At 37.0% G+C, this 22,219-nt stretch overlaps 1 protein-coding gene and 1 long non-coding RNA gene across 7 annotated transcripts in view; both read right to left on the bottom strand.

The window, feature by feature from the left end:
* msh3 (mutS homolog 3 (E. coli)) overlaps positions 1-22,219 on the bottom strand; it is a 186,574-nt gene that overhangs the window by 71,349 nt on the left and 93,006 nt on the right. For all 6 annotated transcript variants that reach the window (XR_015490413.1, XM_087252484.1, XM_087252485.1 and 3 more), the window contains 5 exon segments: positions 19,097-19,161; positions 18,533-18,649; positions 16,031-16,138; positions 15,205-15,319; positions 5,912-6,069 (listed from right to left, as the gene is read on the bottom strand). Coding sequence is in view for 5 of the 6 variants with exons in the window: in XM_087252484.1 (XP_087108610.1) it covers positions 5,912-6,069; positions 15,205-15,319; positions 16,031-16,138; positions 18,533-18,649; positions 19,097-19,161 (563 nt within the window). In the remaining variant the exon portion in view is untranslated.
* On the bottom strand, positions 10,595-14,166 carry LOC147844388 (uncharacterized). Its single transcript, XR_015491783.1, has 3 exons — positions 11,067-14,166; positions 10,845-10,964; positions 10,595-10,800 (listed from the first exon to the last, which is right to left on the bottom strand). It is a non-coding gene; the product is annotated as an uncharacterized LOC147844388 (long non-coding RNA).

Raw genomic sequence — 22,219 nt, 5'->3', positions numbered from 1 at the left:
CAAAAAATATTTGTTTTCAAGTGTAGTCGGTTTATTTTAAAGAAGAGCTAAAAAAGTCATAGCCCCTCTCATGGAGAAACATCAGTCTATAGAGATCAATGATTGACAACAATACTGGAAGGCGGGGATTAATTTGCCATATTGATGATAGCACTTTTCTCCATTTGAAACTATACAAGTGTGTATTCTGTTGTGTTTGTCACATTTAGGCAACTGTGAGCCATTAAGCAACTGAGGCCCTGGTAATAAGACGCATTATCATCGATCCAATCAAAAGTGGACAACGCTAAGTACCGGTGTGAACGGGGTGTGAAATGCTTTAAGTTTGTCCACTTTTGACCACTTCCAGAGTTAGTCGAAAACGCATTTGACCGGGTTGCTCCAATAGTGTAAACACATGTGATTGAATGTGTTCAACAGCTGCTAAACACCATCTGCTCTCCACTGCTGAGCTCATTCTAAAAACAGCTGGAGAGGTGGATTAAAAGTTTGTTATTGAAAATCTTAGGTTTTGTATTAGAGGCTAAAAACAAGTATAAGTAAAATGATATCTGGGCGTCACGGTGGCATGGTGGGTAGCACAATCGCCTCACAGCAAGAAGGTCACTGGTTTGAGCCCCTGCTGAGTCCATTAGCATATGTGTGTGGAGTTGATCTCCCCGTGTTGGTATGGGTTTCCCCCAGGTGCTCCGGTTTCCCCCACAAGTCCAAAAACAAACATGGAAGGTCATACGCTGCGTAAAACATATGCTGAATAAGTTGGCAGTTCATTCCACTGTGGCAACCACTGATTAATAAAGGGACTAAGCTGAAAAGAGAGTAAATGAATGAATAAAAATGATTTCACCAGTCCCGATATGTTTAATCTTTTTTCTCAGATATAAAGAAATAAGCCTACATATTTGACTGCAAATTAGATATTTTAAATATGGCTGTTTATTCTCTTTAAACTGCAGCTCTCATGCAGAGCCTGTGAACTGGTGTAGATACAGCTTTGTGAATGTTTTATTTAATGCGTCTTATAAAGTAATGTACTTTTAATAATTTTATACTATTCAAAAGCAACATTAAGGAATGCTGGTTTAAACCTCGAAACCTTTGGGTGATAAATTTGCTGGATGACTGATCTTGATCAATTTCTGAGACTTATGATATATATATATTAATTAAATTAAATAAATCAATTATGGCACATGTGTTGAATGATCATTCTTTTCACATGATCAATTTCACGAGCTCTTTCACATAATAGATTTATTTAAAGACATCTCGTTAAAGTACTTTCAATGTTCTTAAATAATAATAACAAATTATATAAAACAATTTTCATAAAAACAACAGCATATACACGTTAAAGGGGAAGTGAAGCACTCTTCTTTGTAAATTGATTTCCACTTTAATGAAAATTATATAACAATTTTGATTAATTTAACAATTTTGAAGAAAATGGCATGTTTTACTATAGCTTTTAGATCTAGGATGCCACCATTGTAGAATATCGCTGTGTCTGGGGGTTGGTTCTGTTCCCTCAGCTGAATAGATACAGTGAAAGTAAAGGACTGAATACGGAGACTGGACAGCCTAATTTAACCCAATTATTGAAGTTGTGGACGTGGCGCTACTGCAAATACAAGCAACAGATTTGTCCAATATATATATATATATATATATATATATATATATATATATATATATATATATATATATATATATATATATATATATATATATATAAATTATATTTTTATTTTTCCCCCTTTTAATTAATGATCATTTGATGCATTTTGTTCTGCTCTCTGTATTATGCTGCCTGACTGGGTTTCAACCAGTTTCGATACGGTCCGATACTGACGAAATGGGGGTGGGCACTTTCACTTTTCACTACTACTACCCTCACCTCTTTTAGAGTTCAAATTAAACTAAGATCGGTGTTTTTCACAAGTTTTTCACATGGCAGGTTTTACCTCCATATATGTAGAGAGATCGAGTTAATCGACTTGAAAAGGGAATATGTGTTGACTTAATCCACAAAGATGTGACGTAAAACAAAGCGTAAAGTGTATCATTTTAATCGTTGCATTGGTCTAAATGTAAATCCCCTGGTCAAGCGGTGCTGCACCAGCGTGAGAGAGTGAACCAAAGCACATCAAACGAAAGGTATTAAAAAAAAATAGAAAACGTATAAATCTTTTTGTATACATTAGACACAATGTTGATGCTTGTATTTGCACCAGCTCTGCGATCCACACCACGCATTTTGGTTCTTCTGTTACTTTTAATAAGATTTCTATTTTTCATTTATGAAAATTGCACTACCTTTTCTAGTATTACAGATAAGAGAAAGGCAACACCCTGCCACAGACCCTCCCTGACAAAAACACACAAAAGTGAATATGGCCTGAATGACAGGGGGCGGAGCCTATGCTGTAAATGTATGCAAATGAGTGACATCACATGAACCTTTGTTGACAAACTAGTCATTCAGTTTTGAGTTGACCTGCACCCTCTTAATGAGATTATGATGAGCTTTTTGGCAATGCTACGATTTAACTAAACTACATGTTAATGCAATTCTTAGATCTTAATAATGTTGTCAAGCTCATAATCGCAGCAAAGCGTAATCGCATTAACATAGGTGCTGAATTTCATCGAAATAAACTGGCATGTACACACCTAAAATTACATAAATGCAATTCTAACCAAATTGTGAATGTGTTTATGAGGGTAGTTAGAGGGATACAGGCGAACAAGAATATGTTTGGCATCTGTACATTTGGTGATGTATAGATGTGGATTGCGCTTTCAAAGCAATTTACTGTCTCACACTTGATCCTCCATTGGCACTTTAAATCATATGACACAGATATCATTGATTTAGAATACTGCAATGACACTGGCAATGGCAATGACACTACTATTCACAGCCTATGCACAGAACTTTTGGCCCCCTTATCTCCAGTGGAATAGATTTATGAATGGAAAACTCCTGTGGACTCATTTAAAAGTCGAACAAGTTCACACTGTTCACAAGTTCACAAATGTTCGGAGTTCACATGTTCAAAGTCTCAGCTCTTCACCCTTTAGAAAAGGCTTATTAAGGCTTATTAAGGACTTTTTTTTGGGGGGGGGGGGGGGGGGGGGCATAGGGAAGCACCTAAACATAGATTCTGGATGCACTTGGCAAAAAAACCAACACCATAAATCTTTTGTAATAATTATTTGTTTTATTAAATAATATAAAGTAATGTTCTAAGACTTTTTAAAATCTAACTCTAATTATATTGATATAAAAATAAAAATCTATAAAACAACCACAATTTATTCACAGTAAAACGACAAAAGTTAGGGTTAGGGTTAATAGGTGCCATTTTAACAGCTTTTCTTTGACAGCACAGTATTTCAGTGCAAGCAACAGGAACAACTATACTACACAGTAATATCCTGTCTGAGCATTATTTGAGCAGACTTTGTTTTTTATTTCCTATGAGCATATGCAGTTCTTGCACAGATAAATAAATGTGTGTACATCAGTAGAATATTGAGCTATTTGGAACTTTGACTGCACTCTGCTGCTCTTGCACTTTGGTCAGCGCTGCAACAAACTGACTTTGCACAGCACAAGCCATTGAAATGAATGGGTTTCATACTGTAGCACAACACATCAACCATGCAGTGACTAGAGCTGGACGGAGAGTGAAACCAGTGTGCTGAACACTGTTGTAGAGTGTAGTGAAGCATAGCCATTTTTTAAGCTCATTTTTCAGCTGTCTTTTTCTTTCAGACAAAAATTAAAAATTTGGTGCATCCCATATTAGGCATGAATAATTTAAAACAGCTCCTAATAATACACTCCCTCGTTCTGACTCCATAATATACACACTGGCTACTTTACTAGGTTCACCTGTCCAACTTATCACAAAAGCAAATTCACATGGCAGCAACTCAATGCATTTAGGAATGTAGACATAGTCAAAACGATCTGCTATATCAGAATGGGGAAGAAAGGTGATATAAGTCACTTTGATTGTGGCATGGTTCCATTATTCCTGCAGAGTGGCTGGTCGGAGTATTTCAGAAACTGCTGATCTACTGGGATTTTCTGTGGGCGCAAATGTCTTGTTGATGCCAGAGGTAAGAGGAGAATGGCCAGACTGGTTCCAGCTGATAGAAAGACAGTACCTCAAATAACCCTTTCGCTACAACCGAGATATGCAGAAGAGCATCTCTGAACGCACAACCCGTCCAACCTTGAGGCGAATGGGCTACAGCGACAGAACACACAGGTTGCCACTCCTGTCAGCTAAGAACAGGAAACTGAGACTACATTTCACACAGGCTCTCCAAAGGGTTGCCTAGTCTAAATCTTGATTTCTGCTGTAACATTAGAATAATAGGGTCAGAATTTGGTGCCAACAACCAGAAAGTATAGATCCATCCTGCCTTGTATCAACGGTTCAGGCTGGTGGTGGTGGAATAATGGTGTGGGGGATATTTTCTTGGCACATTTTGGGCCCATTAGTACCAGTTGAGCATCGTGTCAACGCCACAGCCTAGCTGAGTACTGTTGTTGACCATGTCCATCCCCTTTATGACCACAATGTACTGTACACATCTACTGATGGCTACTTCCAGCAGAATGATGTGCCATTTCATAAAGCATGAATAATCTCAGACTGGTTTCTTGAACATGACAATGAGTTCACTGTATGGCATCCACAGTCACCAGATCGCATTCCAATAGAGCACCTTTGTGATGCGGTGTAACAAGAGATTCACATCATGGTTGTGCAGCTGACAAATCTGCAGCAACTGCAAGACGCTATCATGTCAATATGTACCAAAATACCTAAGGAACATTTCCAGCACCTTGTTGAATCTATGCCACGAAGGATTAAGGCAGTTCTGAAGGCAAAAAGGGGGTCCAACGTGGTACTAGTAAGGTGTACCTAATAAAGTGGGCGGTGAGTATGTGCTATAAAGACAGGTGTATGAATAGTAATGCTGGTAAAAAAAAAATAAAAAAATACAGCAATTCTTAGCGAATAAAATTAATTTCGGAAATCGAATGTACATAGGAGTGAAAATCTTTGCTCTGAAAATGTAAACTTTTAAATGCCTTTGCGCACATCTAAACATACTCAGTGGTACAGTTTAATTAAATAAAACCGCCTATTTACTGCAATTTATAATAAATAAAGCATTTAAGCATTGAAACTTCCAGGAAAAAAGACCTCTTACATGTCTATGATTTGATTTCTCATGTCATGATGACCCTTAAAAACTACAACAGCAACTCTGTATTTGAGTGTATCGACAATCCTTTTGTTGCATGGCAAGGACTTCAAAATCAAATGTAACTCCTCTCCTCAAAAGTTTAGCGATGTGTCATAAGGTCTGAAGAGGTTTGACTCGCACTCTGTAATCGCTGGTTTCCAGGGTTCTGTGAAAAGACTAGTGGGCAATGGTTTCACCCTGTTCAACTCTGGACCATTCAAGCACAAACTCTGAAGTCTGCTCAGCCCCGGAGGAGTTGTCATGGCCACTAAATTCAGCTTTGTGCTGTCATACATTACCTACTCTCTAATGGCCAGAAAACAAAAGGAACAATATCTCAGCGAGAGATGATTTTTCCGTTCGTTTTTCAGCAGATGAATAGACTTCTTTGGAATATGCGCCGTCTACACATCTCACTAAATGCCCTTTTATGGCAGAAAAGAGGAGCTCATGATAAATCTCCTCTGACAGTAATCTTTGTTCCTCAGGAAAATATGGATATCTTCCACAATAATGGAACATTTCTGTACTCAACTTACAGATCTTAGATGCAGAGAAAATTACATGCATTATACTCACTGTGAGGCCTACAATAATCTCTACAAAGAGGAGAATGGTGTTTGACAGGTGGCAGTACCTGACATATATACCATCCACAATGCCCACTGACGCCTCTCGTGCAGGAACAAAGGAGCCCAGCTGTGCCATGATGGTCACCAGGGCAACCTGTCGAATGTAGGAGCTCTTGCCACCCATGTTGGGCCCGGTGATGATCATGGCTCGCTTGCCGTCCCCCTGAAGACAGCAAATTACAAGATTAAAACAATGATCCTCGAGGAGGTGAAGCATATGCAGATGCTAATATTCTGGCTGATTGTTCGAGTGTCTATGATAAAGAGGGATGGAGCTCAAAGGTCAGATCTATTTCAATTGTCTGGACGAAAGAAAAGAAGACAATCAGAGGAGACACAGCTCAGTTATTATCAACTGGTACAAGCAGCAAAAAATGCCTACAGTATAGTTCAAATGTTAGTGGTCAGATTTTAAACAGAATTTCGGTAACACTTTATTTTGATGGTTCATTTGAGTATTAGTAGACTGTCTGCTTAATATCTGTTGATACTGCTCCCTCAACATTTCAAGATTTAGCGGATTATAATGGCCCGTTTCCACTGACTGGTACAGTATGGTACGGGTCACCTTTATCAGGCTTGAGTTTCCACTGCCAAAAGGTTACCAATGGGCGTGGTGTACGACAGAAAGTAAAGCTGGACAGGTCATTCAGATATCATATGTGAAGCACTTCTCACAAATCAGATGCTCTATATACATAAATACTTGTGTATAAATGTTAATTTCGAACTTTTCTATCAACATTATTTGATTATAACTGCAAATCACTAACAGTGCGAAATAGCCTACTGTATCATCTGCAATTATATCAAATAAATAAATAAACGCAACATATATGAACACATACAGACCCTTACAGTCTCTGATAGTTACCAATTAAAGAAAAACTACACACAGCATACATTTAGTCATCATTTAGGTTCAAAAACAACATGAAATATTGCCCACAGTGAGTGCAAACCTCTCGTCTGTATCTTTAATCTTCACCAGCACAAGTAACTTCTGTTAGAAAGTAATTCCATCATTCCGAGTTCATAGTAGTTATACATGGCAGTTTGCTAATGTTTTAGGTTGGTTAGGTAGAATCATTTGCTCCTTCTCAGTTTTTTCGCGCTTTACTCTCGTGTTTGTCCGTTTCTGAAAGGATAGGATGTCAGAAGCACTTCAATAATCATGCGTACGTTATTATCATCAGCTCAAGAAGTTTTAAATATAGACGAACGGCAAGCGATCGTGAGCTCCCTGGAGAAAGTGAAAACACTCTAACTTTTAGAGGGGCTCGCATAACAAAAACAGGACATGGCAGATTTTAATCTTTTTGGCTTCGTGGCTGTACATCAGGACAATGACAAGGTTTGTTTGAGCTCGGGTCGACCATGGCTTGTTATTATATGCATATAGTAATGCGATGTAATGTCTCGGCTGTGTATTTAAAAATGTTGGTTTCTTTGTTTTCGTTCTCCTGCTTGTGTATGCGCGAGTGAAGCTTTTCTGTAAACCAATAGCGTTCAGCTGCGTGTCTAGCTTTGCCTTTTGGTACCCTTTTGTCATGCTAGGTACCCTTTGCAAGGGTACCCAAAAAGTGGTAAGTTATGGTTCGCTTTTAGGTACCTTTTGACTGTGGGAACGGCCATAAAAGCTTACCGAACCGTATTTTACCACTCAGTGGAAGAAATGGGCCATAGGAAACTTTGCAAGTACATGTAAACAATCTGGACATCCCTAATTTCAACATTTATTCAATCATTTGTTCACTTTCTTTTCGGCTTTGTCCCTTTGTTAATTTGAGGTCACCACAGTGTAATTAACCGTCAACTTATAAAGCATATGTTTTATGCAGTGGATTAATTTCAACATTTAATAAGCATTTAAATTATATGAATGTTACTGCAGTATAAAAACAAAATCATTCCAATGAGTGCCACTTATTTCAAATTAAGGAAGAACTGGAACACTGGAATAATTTACAATATAGTGATGTGCAATCTGATAAACTACACCTGTGGTTAGAAAATGACATCACATACAATATGCATAAAAATCCACCTTGACATTAGTTGGACAAAAAATAAATAAATAAATTTAAAAAAATAATAATTAATTGAATCTTCAAAAATGACCTAAAAAGTAAAGGTCTTGCATCACTTGTTGGCAGATGCCATTCGGTTATTTATTTATATAGTTTGCAATGACATTCAGATGTTTTTATTTGTGGCTCAGGTGTCGCAATTTGGAGTAAAAAATTAACAACTGTTGAGGGGTTTTAAAAGGAATGTTTTGAGTGAATGGACATATGACAAGTGCTGCGAAGAAAAGTATGGTGACCCAGCAAGACGGCTTCATTATTCAGCCTGACTCACGCTTTGAATGGAAGCCCAATGATTGGGTGGGTGGGGAGAGAAAGAGAGAAAAATAAGTGACAAAGGTATTAGAAAACATATGCTAATCGAAATCTCGGAGTGGGTGGCCAATACAAAAGGTTTAGCTGCTGGTTCTATAGCATTTTCTTACAGGTGAAGTAAAAATTATTATCCCGCAGTCAAAGACAAACCACACAGCACTTGGCATGACACATTTCCTCAGAATTATTTTGAAGCTGAAATTAAATGCCAGGATGATAATCATGTTTTATAAAATCTCAAAGATCTAAAGGCCCCAAAGGCATTAAATGAAAAGGAGTCGTTAATGAAAATGAGAAAGCACTGATATTAATATGGCTTAAGAATATGAATCTTAATTGAGGTGTGCAATTGTACAGCCTTTGTGGCATGAAAGAGAATGGGTGAGTGAATCATTATTATTGGGAGCTGGATTGTTTTCTAGTGATCAGCAGTTAGCAGCTCACATTAGGAAGTGATTTAGCAGTGGAAAAGCTCTACATTTGTAAGTCTATTGGTTGAACTATATTTGATTTTAAAGGCTGCAAGTGCACTAAGGTATGAAAAAATGATAAATGCACAATATAGTATCAAAAACTCACATTTATGTTATGATTTATAGGTATTTTTGAAGATAAAAAAATATTTGGTAAGACTTCATTTTGATGGTCCATTTAAGTATTCCAATTCTATTGACTGTCTGCTTAATATCTGTTTATATTGCTCCTTCAACAGACATTTAACTGAATATAAAAAACTTTGCAAGAACATGTCAGATTACACACCTTAACCCTAACCCCAACCTAACAGTCTACTTATAATTTAATGAGAATTAGTTGGCTTGTAGATGCAATGTAACTTAAATTCAACAATCAGACCATCAAAATAAAGGTGACCAAATATTTAAACACAAAGAAAGATGTTTTAGATTCTTTATAGACAGCAACAGTCCCGAGATGTTTAGAAGTCATGAAAAGGAACAGTGTGAATATAAATGTATATAATCTAGTTTCAGATTAACAGTGATATTTATAAAGAACTTGTCAATAAGGGCTGCCTGGTGGCCAGGGGCCAGTGTGCGAGATGCTTGGGACTGTAGACAGGATCGCTACTGGCCCAATCCAGTGCTGCCTTGCCACTAAAGTTTAATTTGCCTGTGACTGTTTGTCAATTTTATGACACGGTGGCTGTCCGTGGCGGCCAGCTATGAGTGAAAACAGTTAAATATAAGCTACTCTTTCATTTTTTAATCATAATTATTTGAAACTGTGAATGTTTCACTTTTATTTTATCTATATTATCATTTTATTTAGCAAACCAGTTTGTGTTTTGGCTGTGGAAGTATGTCAGATCTTGTTTTAGTTTTTCTAGTTTATATTTGTAGATAACTGACCAACAAAAATACTTTAAATTATACCAACAAAATATGTTTGAAAAAGATGTTTTGTTTTTTTCAACAGAAATCGGCTATATGAAGTGTAGCCTAGCTATATCTTTTTGTTTGTGCCCGTCTGCTACACAGCCTGCAGGTGGATGATTTGTTTTGCTCCATGAAAAATCAGGATTTAATTAAAGCTCCACTTTAGCCTAATTGTTGCACCACAAACTTATGTTATATATTTGCTAATCTATTCATTAATAATTTTTTAAACAATCTATCTGATTTTTCCTCAGTTTTTGCGTCTTTTTATTTTCTCCATTTCACTCGTCGGTGAGTTCAGGCGGGGGAATGTTTTTATATTAAAACTGGCCGCAGTTATTTTTTTCCATTAACATCAAGCAGAGAAATAGCAGGTTTGCTGAAAGTCTGGGAATTTTATTGGCGATGAAGTACAAAACACAATTGCTTTTCGGTTCTACTTATCTGATTGGATGTTGCAAGCATGTTGTTTTTTGCGATACCTGCAATAACTATGTTACCCTATTACCAAAAGCAAAACCTCAAAGCTTAAGATAAAAGCCGACATTACATAGCATGCACTGTGACTAAAAGGGCTGAGGAGAACCCTTCATCTGCTCTAATGAATTTGATTGCGAGATGTATAAACAAAGAGAATTATAAGCGCATCGACAAACAGCCCTTTCTGTCATTCCAACAGTGTCAGTGTCAATAAAACAGATTCACTCATTTTTATACGATTTATATGTATAAAATATATAGCTGTTTAAATTAAATAAGAGAGCCTAGACCATTTATACACAGACTTGCCACAGTATAAGAAAGGGGCCAGTGAAAACCAATCGGGCTGGAAGAATCCTTAGCATTAAACCCTGTTTCTATAACTGAAAAGTTTTATTTTTAATTTTTTAATTATATAATTTAATTTAAAATTGTAGCAGCCTGAGAGACATTAAACCTATTGCCTTCCTAAGCACTGGCTGAGCCAAGGTGATGCAAAAGCGATGGGCAGGTTCTCAATGACTGTGCCTGTCTTTGTGAATCCATTCAGGATCAGTGGCTGGATAGGTTCTTTCTACTATCTACATCATTTTCATGTTTTGTTTATGTTTGTCTCTACTTTTAGCCCCTCCTAACATATAACAGACAAGACGACGGACTCAAATGAGTTTTTAGACTACCCTTGTCACTGCTTGAGTCTCCTGTAGGCTCTTGCAGACTCTTGGACTTCTTAAAGATGCTGTTTGACTGCATAACAACCGACATTTCCCAATAAAGAACTCGACTTAAAAATAAGTTTCCTGGTTTGGGTTCTCATTTTTTCCAACACAACCAAAAACACTCACATTTACAATAACTGTAATAATACAATGTTCTAGCACTTTATAGAACAACTTCGATCCCCTATTTATTTTCCCTAAAGTCAGGCAATACGATGCCTGCATGTTGTTGCTGACTGATGGCAATACTTCAATCTGCCCATAGTTAATGCTCAACCTGACCTGACACATAAAGAAAATATAGGCAAACAAAGTCATATACTGTGTTTTGAGGGGTAGAGGGTGCCGCACACAAATGTTTTAGAATCTTTTGTATTATTACAGTTGAACCAATGAAGACACAGGGATTATCATGAGAATGTTTCTGTTTCTTTTAATGGACTTTGAATGTCTCTTGACCTCTCAAATATTATCTAAAATATATTAATTTGAGTTCCAAAGATTAAAGAAAGTCTTAGAGGATCATAATAGCAACAGAATGAGCAAATAATATCAGAATTTTCATTTTTGTGCAAAGTAACCCTTTAAAGGGAGAGTTCAACCAAAAAAAATTATTTACTTACTATTTACTCACCCTCAAGTGGTTCCAAACCTGTACGAGTTTCTTTCTTCTGTTGAACAAAGGAGATATTTTGAAAAAAGCTGACAACATTTAACTATTGACTTCCATAGTATGGAAATTAAGTACTCTAGACATCAATGGTTACATATTCCCTGCTTTATTTAAAATATCTTCTGTGTTCAACAAAAAAAAAAAAAAAGAAACTTATAAAGGTTTGAGAAAGGAAAAGGGTGAGTAAATTATGACCATTTTTAGCTGAACTATCCCTTTAACTTCAAAGTTGTGTTCCAATTTGCGTATTTATGCAGTACTCTCCATTTTTAAGAATAAATTGAGCAGGTTGTGCGTTCACACTATAAACATTATGCACTAAACTGTTGTATTTAAAATAGGGGAGGAGGGGCATTGGATTTTATAATCTGACAATGATAAAATTACCTAATTAAAGTCACACAATAAACGGTTAAGGTACAGTTGCATTGGTTTGAGAGTTGAACTTGTAATCCAGGGGTTTTAGGTTCGAATGAACAACCTTCTGCAATGTTACAAAGTTTACTTCCATCAAGAGCTGCATTCATTTTTGGTAAAGATCTTGTACTGACAATGGGCGCAGTTTCACTGTCTGACCCTGAGATATCCACTGTCTACTCCAGCATCTCAAGACTTTCAATGAGATTCACACCATACGATAGTCAACTCATATCTGAAAATCAAGCCCTCTTTCACAATCTAGAGATGAATCTTTGCATCATTCTGGAATATGGCCATGAGAAAGGTATTTCATTATGACTAACAAATAAAACGTTGCACACTGCATCAGTTAGGGTAAAAATAATTTCAAGCATCTATCATAATTATCATGGCAACAGAAGTTTAATGACTGACAAATAAATACAAAATAAATACTAATCAATACTAATACTAATAAATAGGCCAGTCAGTGTGTATATTGTGCATTGCTGATGAGAGGACAATATTGTATACAGTATGTGCTCATGAACCATTTACTAATAATGATTTAAGCTGTTTATAGGATAGACTAAATATCAGATACTATTTAGTAATTGGCTTCTAAATAGTTTTTAGTGTTATAGCATTGTCTGCATGGTTTATTAAAGAATTTTTTTTCCATTGGTTGACCCACTTCAAAAGCATGCTGCTGGCAGACATGCGCATAGGAAAGACAAGGGGCTCTATTTTAATGATCTAGGAGCAAAGTCTAAAGCTCATGGTGCAAAAGAACTAAGGGCGGAAAAATACAGTCTGCGTTCTGGCACATGATTTAACAAGGTTGTGCTTATTCTCCTAATGAGTTATGGGTGTGTTTTGAGCATCACTTGCATTAAACCAATCAAAGTCTCATCTCCCATTACCTTTAAAAGTCAGTTGTATTGCGTCATGGCGCCTTTGCTATTTACATGGCAGACTTTGTTATTGGACAACCTAAATGCTTCACTGGCAAAGAAAAAAAAAACAGGTGAACAGACCATCTGCAGCACAAGGATAAAGAACAAGCCTCCTCTGTTCAGTCTCCTTACTTTCTCTTTACTTTACTTTTACTCCTTTACTTTTGTGGAAAAGGAAACGGTTTTGTACGCCCTCCACTCAAGACATCCATTAGCCTACATATCCAATTTAGTTCATTAAGCACAAAGATTTGTTTCAAAACTATTTCTAAATTGAGTTATAATTTCCAGCAAACTAATAAATGAACAAAATATGAAATGTGGTTAAAAAAACTATATCCAAACACATGTCCTATTCTTATGCTGTTGCATGTGTCTCCAAAACCTGACAGGTGGACAAATCTAAACTTGTTTTTTATTAAAAACAAATAAAAATATGCATACAATAAATAATACTAATAATAATATTAACAATATACTATTGCAAATTGTCATGAATAAACTGAGAAAAAAAGCCCCGTGACATGAAGAAGGCATGGAGGTAGTGGTTTTAACTAACATGCTCTGCGCTACACTTTAGAACAAATTTTAGTTGGTCAATGGTACAATCTATTTCAGTTCCTCAAAATAGCAACACCCCAACAATGCGCCTTAGCACAGCTCCATTTTAGACCAGCACACCCATGAGTCTACAAAGCGGCGTAAATGGATTTACTATTTAAACAATGTGGTGAAAAAACGTGAAAATTACAGTACTGTTGCGCTGCTCTGAAAATAGCAACAAATCGCAACAAACATACCTTGCGCCTTATGCACCAGGTGAATTATAAGTAGGAAGATGGTTTTTTTTTTACTTTCGAAAAAGAGGACCTTTGGAATTGCAATACATTTTTTGTTTTTGCTTTTTCATATTTATTTTAAATGTTCATTTGAGAAGAATCATAAAGAATTTCAGGTTACATATGGGCTGCATTTACACTGCATGGTTCAAGCGACTCAATTCCGATTTCTTTCTCTAATGTGGCACAGATCGCATATTGTCTATGTACGTGTTAGCATCAAAAAAATATCACATAAATTCCGATTTACTCGAATCAGAATCAGGCCTTGTTTATATGTGGAAATTGAATGGATCCGTGCCCTCATGTCTGTAAGCAGGTAGATTAGATTTTCACCTGTCAGTGCGAGTCGCGCATCATTAAAAACTGTAGTGAATGACAATAAGTTTGACGCTTTCATTTCAGAACAGACTTCAGCGGAGTCGCCAACCTTACATCTCATACACGAGGAAAAAAGCTTTCATATTATCATGTAGCACAAGTATATAAGCACGTTAATGAGAGAGAGAAAGAGCAAGAGAGAGCACAACATCTGCCACGTATCCAATATAAATAGTGTTGCATACATCATGTGCATAAATCACGCCATGGACATTACTTGAAGATGCCCACTGGATTAAAATGGCCTTGATTAAAAGAAGATGACCAAATTTGAACTTTTCTGTCATAAAATATAGTAAAACAACTTGTCAAAAAGAATTTAAAAATGAAACCCTGCGAACAGATTAAATAAAGGAATGGAGAAAAGCTCTTTTATTATCAGCTGTCAGTCAACGTCCGATCGTTTTTTCCCTGGTCAATGCACATTTGCCGTGTGCTGTGTAAATGCAGACAATCAGATATAAGCCACTTTTAAAAGATGGTGTGAGCCTATCATCAAAAACATCAGATACAGTCACAAAATCAGAATTAACCATCAAGATCTGCAGTGTCATCAACATGCAATTTTAAATGATTTTACAATATCTGTTCAGATGTATTAACTATACATTATACTCAAATTGTGGAATTGCAATTTTTGTTTAATTGTGTTAAATGTCAAATCTAGATAGCTCCTTGCAGTTGACTTGTTTTCTTCAGTTTAGCTTCTAAAATTAGCTGTCCACTGCCTTTTATTCTTGTAAACCAGACTCAAGATTTATATCATCAGCCTGTATTTTGGTTATCAGCTTCCAACATTTAGAGAGTTATCACATCATCCATAATTTCTGAATTGGATCATCCCTACTGTTTTTGTCTTCTTCTGGAAGCTTCAAAGCTTCTGTTCCATTTGTTGTTGGTACACAGAAAAGAGCGACCAACACAATACAAAGTATTTTCTGCTGTGCTGCAGTCAGTCATACAGGTTTGAAAAGACACAAGGGGGAGTAGATGAATTCTCAAGTGAACTACCAAATTAAGTTGAAATGAGACGTGTTTTTCAAAGTTCTCACCTGTAAGTGAGTGTCATTGGGGACATACTGATCCTGATCTCCCATCAGCGAAGTGATGACAGGATGCTTCCCTGCTGTGATCAAAATCTGACTTTTCTCCTCAAGAACCTCTGGCCTATGTTCAGAACACACAAAGAAAACAAAAACAACACTTAGATAAGCTGACAAAAATAAAATTGCCAACATAAAGTTTCGTGAACAACATACTGGCACGACACCTTACATATAAGAGTTGGAATTTATGGTATCAGCTCAACACTTTATAAAAAAAAGTCCAGAGGGAGTGGATAAGCTCTGGTGCTCTGCAGAACAGGCGGGAGGGGGAGGCGGTAAGGAGCAGAGGGGGAGTAGTTGGCGGAAACCTCTGCTTTCAAAGTCAAATCCACGCCCCCACACAGACTGTCAGAGGGATATGGAGTGGGCTCTATACTGCATGGGGGTGGGATTCATCCTACTGTTGGACTCGATTCGGGCCAGGGAGAGATGGAGATGTGGGGGCTCCAGGGTCCCCTTACTCTAGGTTATCTATGAAAGCTTATGTAAGATGCTTTATGCGCATCTCACGAACCACAAAAGAGAAATACAGCTTCTTTGTAGATGCTCGGAAGTGATTGATTTTATTGCACTTCAGTGTGCTGAAAAAAGATAAAGACGTCCCCAAAACTTCTCCCAGAACTACACTTAGCTGACTTGCGAACATTCAAGAAGAAGTGCAAAATATTTAATGTTGGTAAATGAAAGAATATGCATGCGATTCATTTTGAAATATGGGAGAGGACAGGAAGTCAATGGAGAATGCTGGAATTAAAGTCAACTTCATTAGTACCTGCAGTAATTATTTTCTTTAGCAACTTGGGCCAAGGAGAAGAGGCAGTCCATGGTTGCTAGGTGACACACTGCTTTCCTCAGGATGTAGTAATGGTCCCCAAATAGTCTACATTGTTAAGTAAAAAAAGATAGAGAAGTTTAAGTTTAGGTTATTATTTATTGTTAAATTATAGCTGCATCCTGACTTTAAAGGGTCATGAAACACCAAAACACCTTTTTTGAGAAGTTAACAGTCATACATGTGTCCCACGTTGCTAAAAACACTATTAGGAAACATATATTTTAAAAAAAAAAAAAAAAGTGAAATTTATTTCGAGCAAATCTGTTCTGCCGGTTAGAAAATAAATTTTGAAGCTACATCCCGCCAATGAGATCATTGTGTAAATTACATCGTGGAGACTGGCTGTCTGTAACTGTAAATACAAAGTGATGTCTTTGAGTTTTCAGCATTAATTTATGAGAACAAATTGGTTCAAACCAATCAGTGTGCTCTATTGTGAAACAGGTTCAACTTTATTGATATGCATGATATAGCTTTAAAGACTGTTTTTACCTGTTACAGTGTTCAGATGGCAGAGAGACGCCATGTTGTGATGAAAACCGTAATTAAACCAAGTGGAAGAAGAATTGTTCTGAGACATGGGTTGCATTTATAAATGTGCCACCACTAAAGTTTTGTTTCCATTTGTTTCCACGTGTGCACAGCTGGCATGTGGACCCTGATTTGTGGATTACAGTGATCTGCTAACATGCGACAAAAATAAGTTTGTAAGGAACATTTGTTTACCCGAGAGCTTTTCAAATCTGGAAAGGGTGAAATCTGGATTCGGCACTTATCTGCTTAAAATAATAATAAATAAATAAATGTGGTTCGAGTTGGTGTTGATTGTACTGTCTCTACAGATTTGGTAAGTGTGTGATCATTGTTCTTTGTTTATTTTTATTCAGATGGCAAAGTTAGTTAGTATCGTCAGCAGTACTCTTTCAGTTTTTAAACAAATACCTTAGTCAAAATGATTTAGTTACTAAGTTTACAGTACGTTATAATACGTTATAATATCACTACAATATTATGGACAGAAAGATCTGCTGTAAATGCTGCTCTCCGAATGTAAACACGTAAACACCTTAATTAAACTATTACCGTCGTGTAGGATTTTCACTGCATTTTGTGACAGGATAGCCTAAACACAAACAGCTGTTTGACCTATTCTCTGCACCTACCAAGTCTCAGCATCTACCAAGAAATGCAAAGGTTGTTTTTTTTTCACCCATTCGACATGCCGTATCAATCTCCATTAAAACAACACTCTTCCAGCAGTTCCTCGCATAAAATATCTCGTTTGTCATGGGGGGCATGCATGAAATGTTCCTGAATGAAAGTAAAAGTGCCAAAATACAGTTAAAGTTGGGCAAATTAAAGCCACCTTTCCACTGTACACAACATTTGGACACGACTGTGTACGCACCCTTATGGCAGTCGCACAGAAATTTCAGTTTCATCGTACTCTATGGGAGAGAAGCTGGATTCTCGCTATGTCCGAAATAAAGGAGTGCAAAAGCAAGAGCCTTTATTCTCTGTGCATTCACCATTGTTGAATGCATAAATTAACGAATCAATGAATGATTTAATGATTCATAAATGAATGAATAAATAAATACTAGAAACTCTGAGCGCTGAAACTTTTTCAGAGGATGTGGAGACAACATTAAAAGTATATATTTTATTACTCATTTATGAATAGAATTTTTTTATACAAATTAAATAAAAAAATTTTTATGATTCAAAAAATAATTTTAAAAAAACTACTATTTCTCATCTCGTGTGCACGGACCTGCTCTGACAACAGTGGAATACATCACATCTGGTCAACTGGTCGCATACAGTCTAGTATCAGGAGTTCAAATATTTCAAGGTATTCGCAGCTCAAATCGGATTCAAATTTTCGGCATACGAAGATGATCGGAACTCCACGCAGCTCCCGGACTACCCTTCATTGGAAATGAATGACTTCCATTCTGTCGCTTATTGTCTGCAGTGGAAAGGCGGCTTAAGAATGAAACACCCGAAATTACATGAAACTCTGGAGTAAACGTGAATAGCGTGTTGACACGATGACGTTAATCAAATTAAGCGCTGTATTATATAAAACAGGATCATGAAAGAGCATCTAAAAGGCAACTCAAGTAAACACCTTATTTATATTACTCTCTTATTCAGATTAAGGCAATAGTTTGATTACTGATGTCCATGTAAACATACTCACTGCCCCCCACCCCCCTTGCATCTGTGTTTTCGCTGTGAAAATCAGCGGAACCACATATTAAAACTCTCCCTTTCATGCAAACCCTTCCCTCTTTCACCACTGGACACTCCCACCTAAACAAAGCAAGACTCACCCACTTTCCTGATTTTTTCATGGCCCTTTAAAGTCAATCCTAAAAATGCTCAAAACATCTGAAAAGGGCACATTCATGCGGTTCTTTTAAAGCTACATACTGAAGAAAGTTGATCCACTCGTGATTGCAGTCAATAACCAGCTGCTCGCGTAATTGCTGAAGGCGCCGGTGCTTCTCCACGATGAATGGAGTGTGATAGCGGCCAAAAACCTTAGTGCTGGGGATAAAAAGTAGATGTTTCAGTGCTAAAACTGCTTTGCATTCATATAACTTTTCAAAATGGAAGCAAGCTGTTTCCTGTGAATGTGAGAGACTTTCAATTTATCAGCTGCTATTCAAAAACTCAAAACAAAAGTGCAGTAAATAATAAAAGTATGTGTGCTACAAATCAGTGTGTTTGTAGTCATGATAAATAAAAATGTGTTTGCTAAATTGTGTACTATAGCTGACTTGTATGGCTATAATAGGTAGAAGCAGCTGACGTTAAAGTCTTGTGCTTTCAAGTTAAAAATGGAGTGCCTGCACTTATGTTAAAAATAATGTGTGTATAAAAAGAACTTTGAAATGCAAATCATATACAGAAAAGGGCCACATTGTAGAAGCTCTCTTTAGATGAAGTTAATAAGTAAGATGATGGATTTGTAGGGATCAAGTTAGCACCCACCTGCTGATTTTCACCCAGTCTGCTGGAACTATGGATGACATACTGTTCTTCACCTCAATGAGAAACTGCGCAAGAAAAAGACAAGTTATTGTAGACTGTGAAAATGTTGTATGTTTTTAACATACAGACCTCATTATTTTATATTCAAGTAGAAAATTACATTGTAACTAACACAATTTTCTATTTAATTCATGTTTATTTCTATAGTGCTTTTTTTACAATGTAGGTTCTGTCAAAGCAGCTTAACATAGAAGTTCACATGACTGTCAATGCAGATTTCAGAGTTGAAGTTCAGTTTAGTGCACTGAAGAGCAAATGCATTAATGCACAGCTCCACAAGTCCCAAACCAAAAAAGCCAATAATGTAGTGTTAACTTAGTGCTAACTACTAAATATATATAGTTCATTTGGTTATGTATTTGAGAGAAAAACAGTTTAATAAATAACTTTTTTTAAATGATACAGGTAAAGAGAATATATAACTGAGTGCATTTCTAAGCACTTATTTAATTAAAATAGGTCAACAATGTGGCCATGTATTTTTGCAAAGTCATAAAGAGCACATTTGCCTTAACAGCTAGATTTTTTCCTATTGTTCCAGTACTTTACCTTGCATGTATACATTGCCTGACAAAAGTCTAGTCGCCTATCCTAGTTTTGGGAGAAACTATAATAACTTGACTTCTAGTTGATCTTTTGGTATCAGAAGTGGCTTATATGGAAGGCAAAGGCCTCTAGATTACTCGTATTTTACCAAAATAAAATATGATCATGCCTTTATTTTGAATTATTTAATTAGGTCTGACTTTGCTGAGACAAAAGTTTTGTCACCTAGCAGAAATAATGTACATTATAGAAAATAAAGTCATGGTGCAGTGAGAAAAGAATGAATATTGTGTATGACTCCCATGAGCTTGGAGGACTGCATCCATACATCTCTGCAGGGACTCAAATCACTTATTAATAAAGTCATCTGGAATGGCAAAGAAAGCGTTCTTGCAGGACTCCTAGAGTTCATCAAGATTCTTTGGATTCATCTTTAATGCCTCCTCCATCTTACCCTAGACATGCTCAAAAATGTTCATGTCTGCTGACTGGGCTGGCCAATCCTGCATCATCTTGACCTTTGCTTTCAGGAACTTTGATGTGGAGGCTGAAGTATGAGAAGAAGTGCTATCCTGCTGAAGAATGTGCCCTCTCCTGTGGTTTGTAATGTAATGGGCAGCACAAATGTCTTGATACCTCAGGCTGTTGATGTTGCCATCCACTCTGCAGATCTCTCGCACACCCCATAATGAATTTAACCATAAACCATGATTTTTCCTTCACCAAACATGAATGATATCTGTGAGAATCTTGGGTTCATACAGGTTCCAATAGGTCTTCTGCAGTATTCATGATTATTGGGATGCAGCTCAACAGATGATTCATCAGAAAAATCTACTTTCTGCTACTTTTCCAAATAATCAACTAGAAGTCAAGTTATAATTGTTGTGCTTACACCTGAGATTAATGATAAGACTTTTGTCAGGTAGTGTACTGCATTTCTGGATTACTGTAGTGCAAACATTCAATATGTGACAGGAAGGTGTTCTCTTTAAGCACATAAAAAATGGTATGAGGAAGTATAATTTATTCAAACTTGTTCTTGCTCAAAGAAATTATATATATATATTGTGTGTATATATATATATATATATATATATATATATATATATATATATATATATATATATATATATATATATATACCAGCCAAAGATCTTCACCTCCCAGATTGTTTAAGAGCAGCCACTTGGACAGCTGCTGCAACCATCGCTTTGCATAACCAATGAATTTCTGCACAAACTGTCAGAAATCATCTCAGGGAAGCTCATCTGCATGCTCATCGTCCTCATCGAGGTCTTGACCTGACTGCTGTTCCTTGTCGCAACCAACTTGAGTAGGCAATTGCTCACATTCAATGGTGTCTGGAACTTTTTATATGTACACAAAAGCCCTATTTCTCTCAAATAGTGTCCACACATTTGCATTCTGTAGATCTGTGTTAGTGAGCACGTCTCCTACGCCAAGATAATCCAACCGCCTCACAGGTGTGGCATATCAAGATGCTGATTAGACAGCATGGCGGGGCAGGGGGTGTAGAATGAGTCAGTATCTGATGTGACCTTCACTTGCCTCAAGCAGTGAAATGCATCTCCATCCCATCAGGTTGTTGATTGTGGCCTGTTGAATGTTGGTCCACGCGTCTTCAATTACCATGCAAAGTTAGTGAAAATTGGCAGGAACTTAAAAACGCTGATCGAGAACATCCTAGACATGCTCAATGGGTGATATATCTGGTGAGTAAGATGACCATGCAAGAACTGGTATGTTTTCAGCTTCCAAGAATTGAGCACAAATCCTAGCAACATCTTGTCACGCATTATCGTGCTGCAACATGAGGTGATGATCGTGGCTGAAAGGCACAGCAATGGGCCTCAGGATCTCGTTGTGGTGTTTCTGTGTATTCAATATTCAGCTGTGTTCACTTTCCATAACAAACTGCCCATACCATAAGCTTACAACGTTGACATCAGCAAACCGATCACCTACACAACACCATAGACTCATCTGCCCTGCACGGTGTAAACTGGAATTTATCCATAAAGATAACACCTCTCCACCAAATGTAGCACTTGCCCACTCAAAGGTTATGACAAGTGATCTGCAGTCAGATTGAGAGCCTGATGGAATGACGAATATTCAGATGAGCTTCCCTTAGACGCTATCTGAGAGTTTTTGGAGAAATTCTTTGGCCTGCACATTTTAGAGTGGCCTTTTATTGTGGCCAGCCTATGGCACACCTGTGCAATAATTATGCTGTCTAATTAGCATCTTGATATGCCACACCTGTGAGGTGGATGTATAATCTCCACAAAGGAGACTTGGGCTGCGTCCGAAACCGCCTACAACTCATTAGGTACTGCATTTGAATTTAAACGTACCAATTGGCTGTTAGAAAAGTATGTTCTATACAGAATGTATGTGAAAAGTATGAATGTAATTCGTTGGACAAACTACACCCGCCATTTTTGTCATGGTCACGTGACCTAACTGCGTAAGTTGTGTCGCTTTACTCCC

Source organism: Danio rerio, chromosome 5 (assembly GCF_052040795.2).
Source record: "Danio rerio strain M-AB ecotype USA chromosome 5, GRCz13ab, whole genome shotgun sequence".
NCBI lineage: Eukaryota > Metazoa > Chordata > Actinopteri > Cypriniformes > Danionidae > Danio > Danio rerio.
This window is presented reverse-complemented; position numbering and strand designations above follow the sequence as displayed.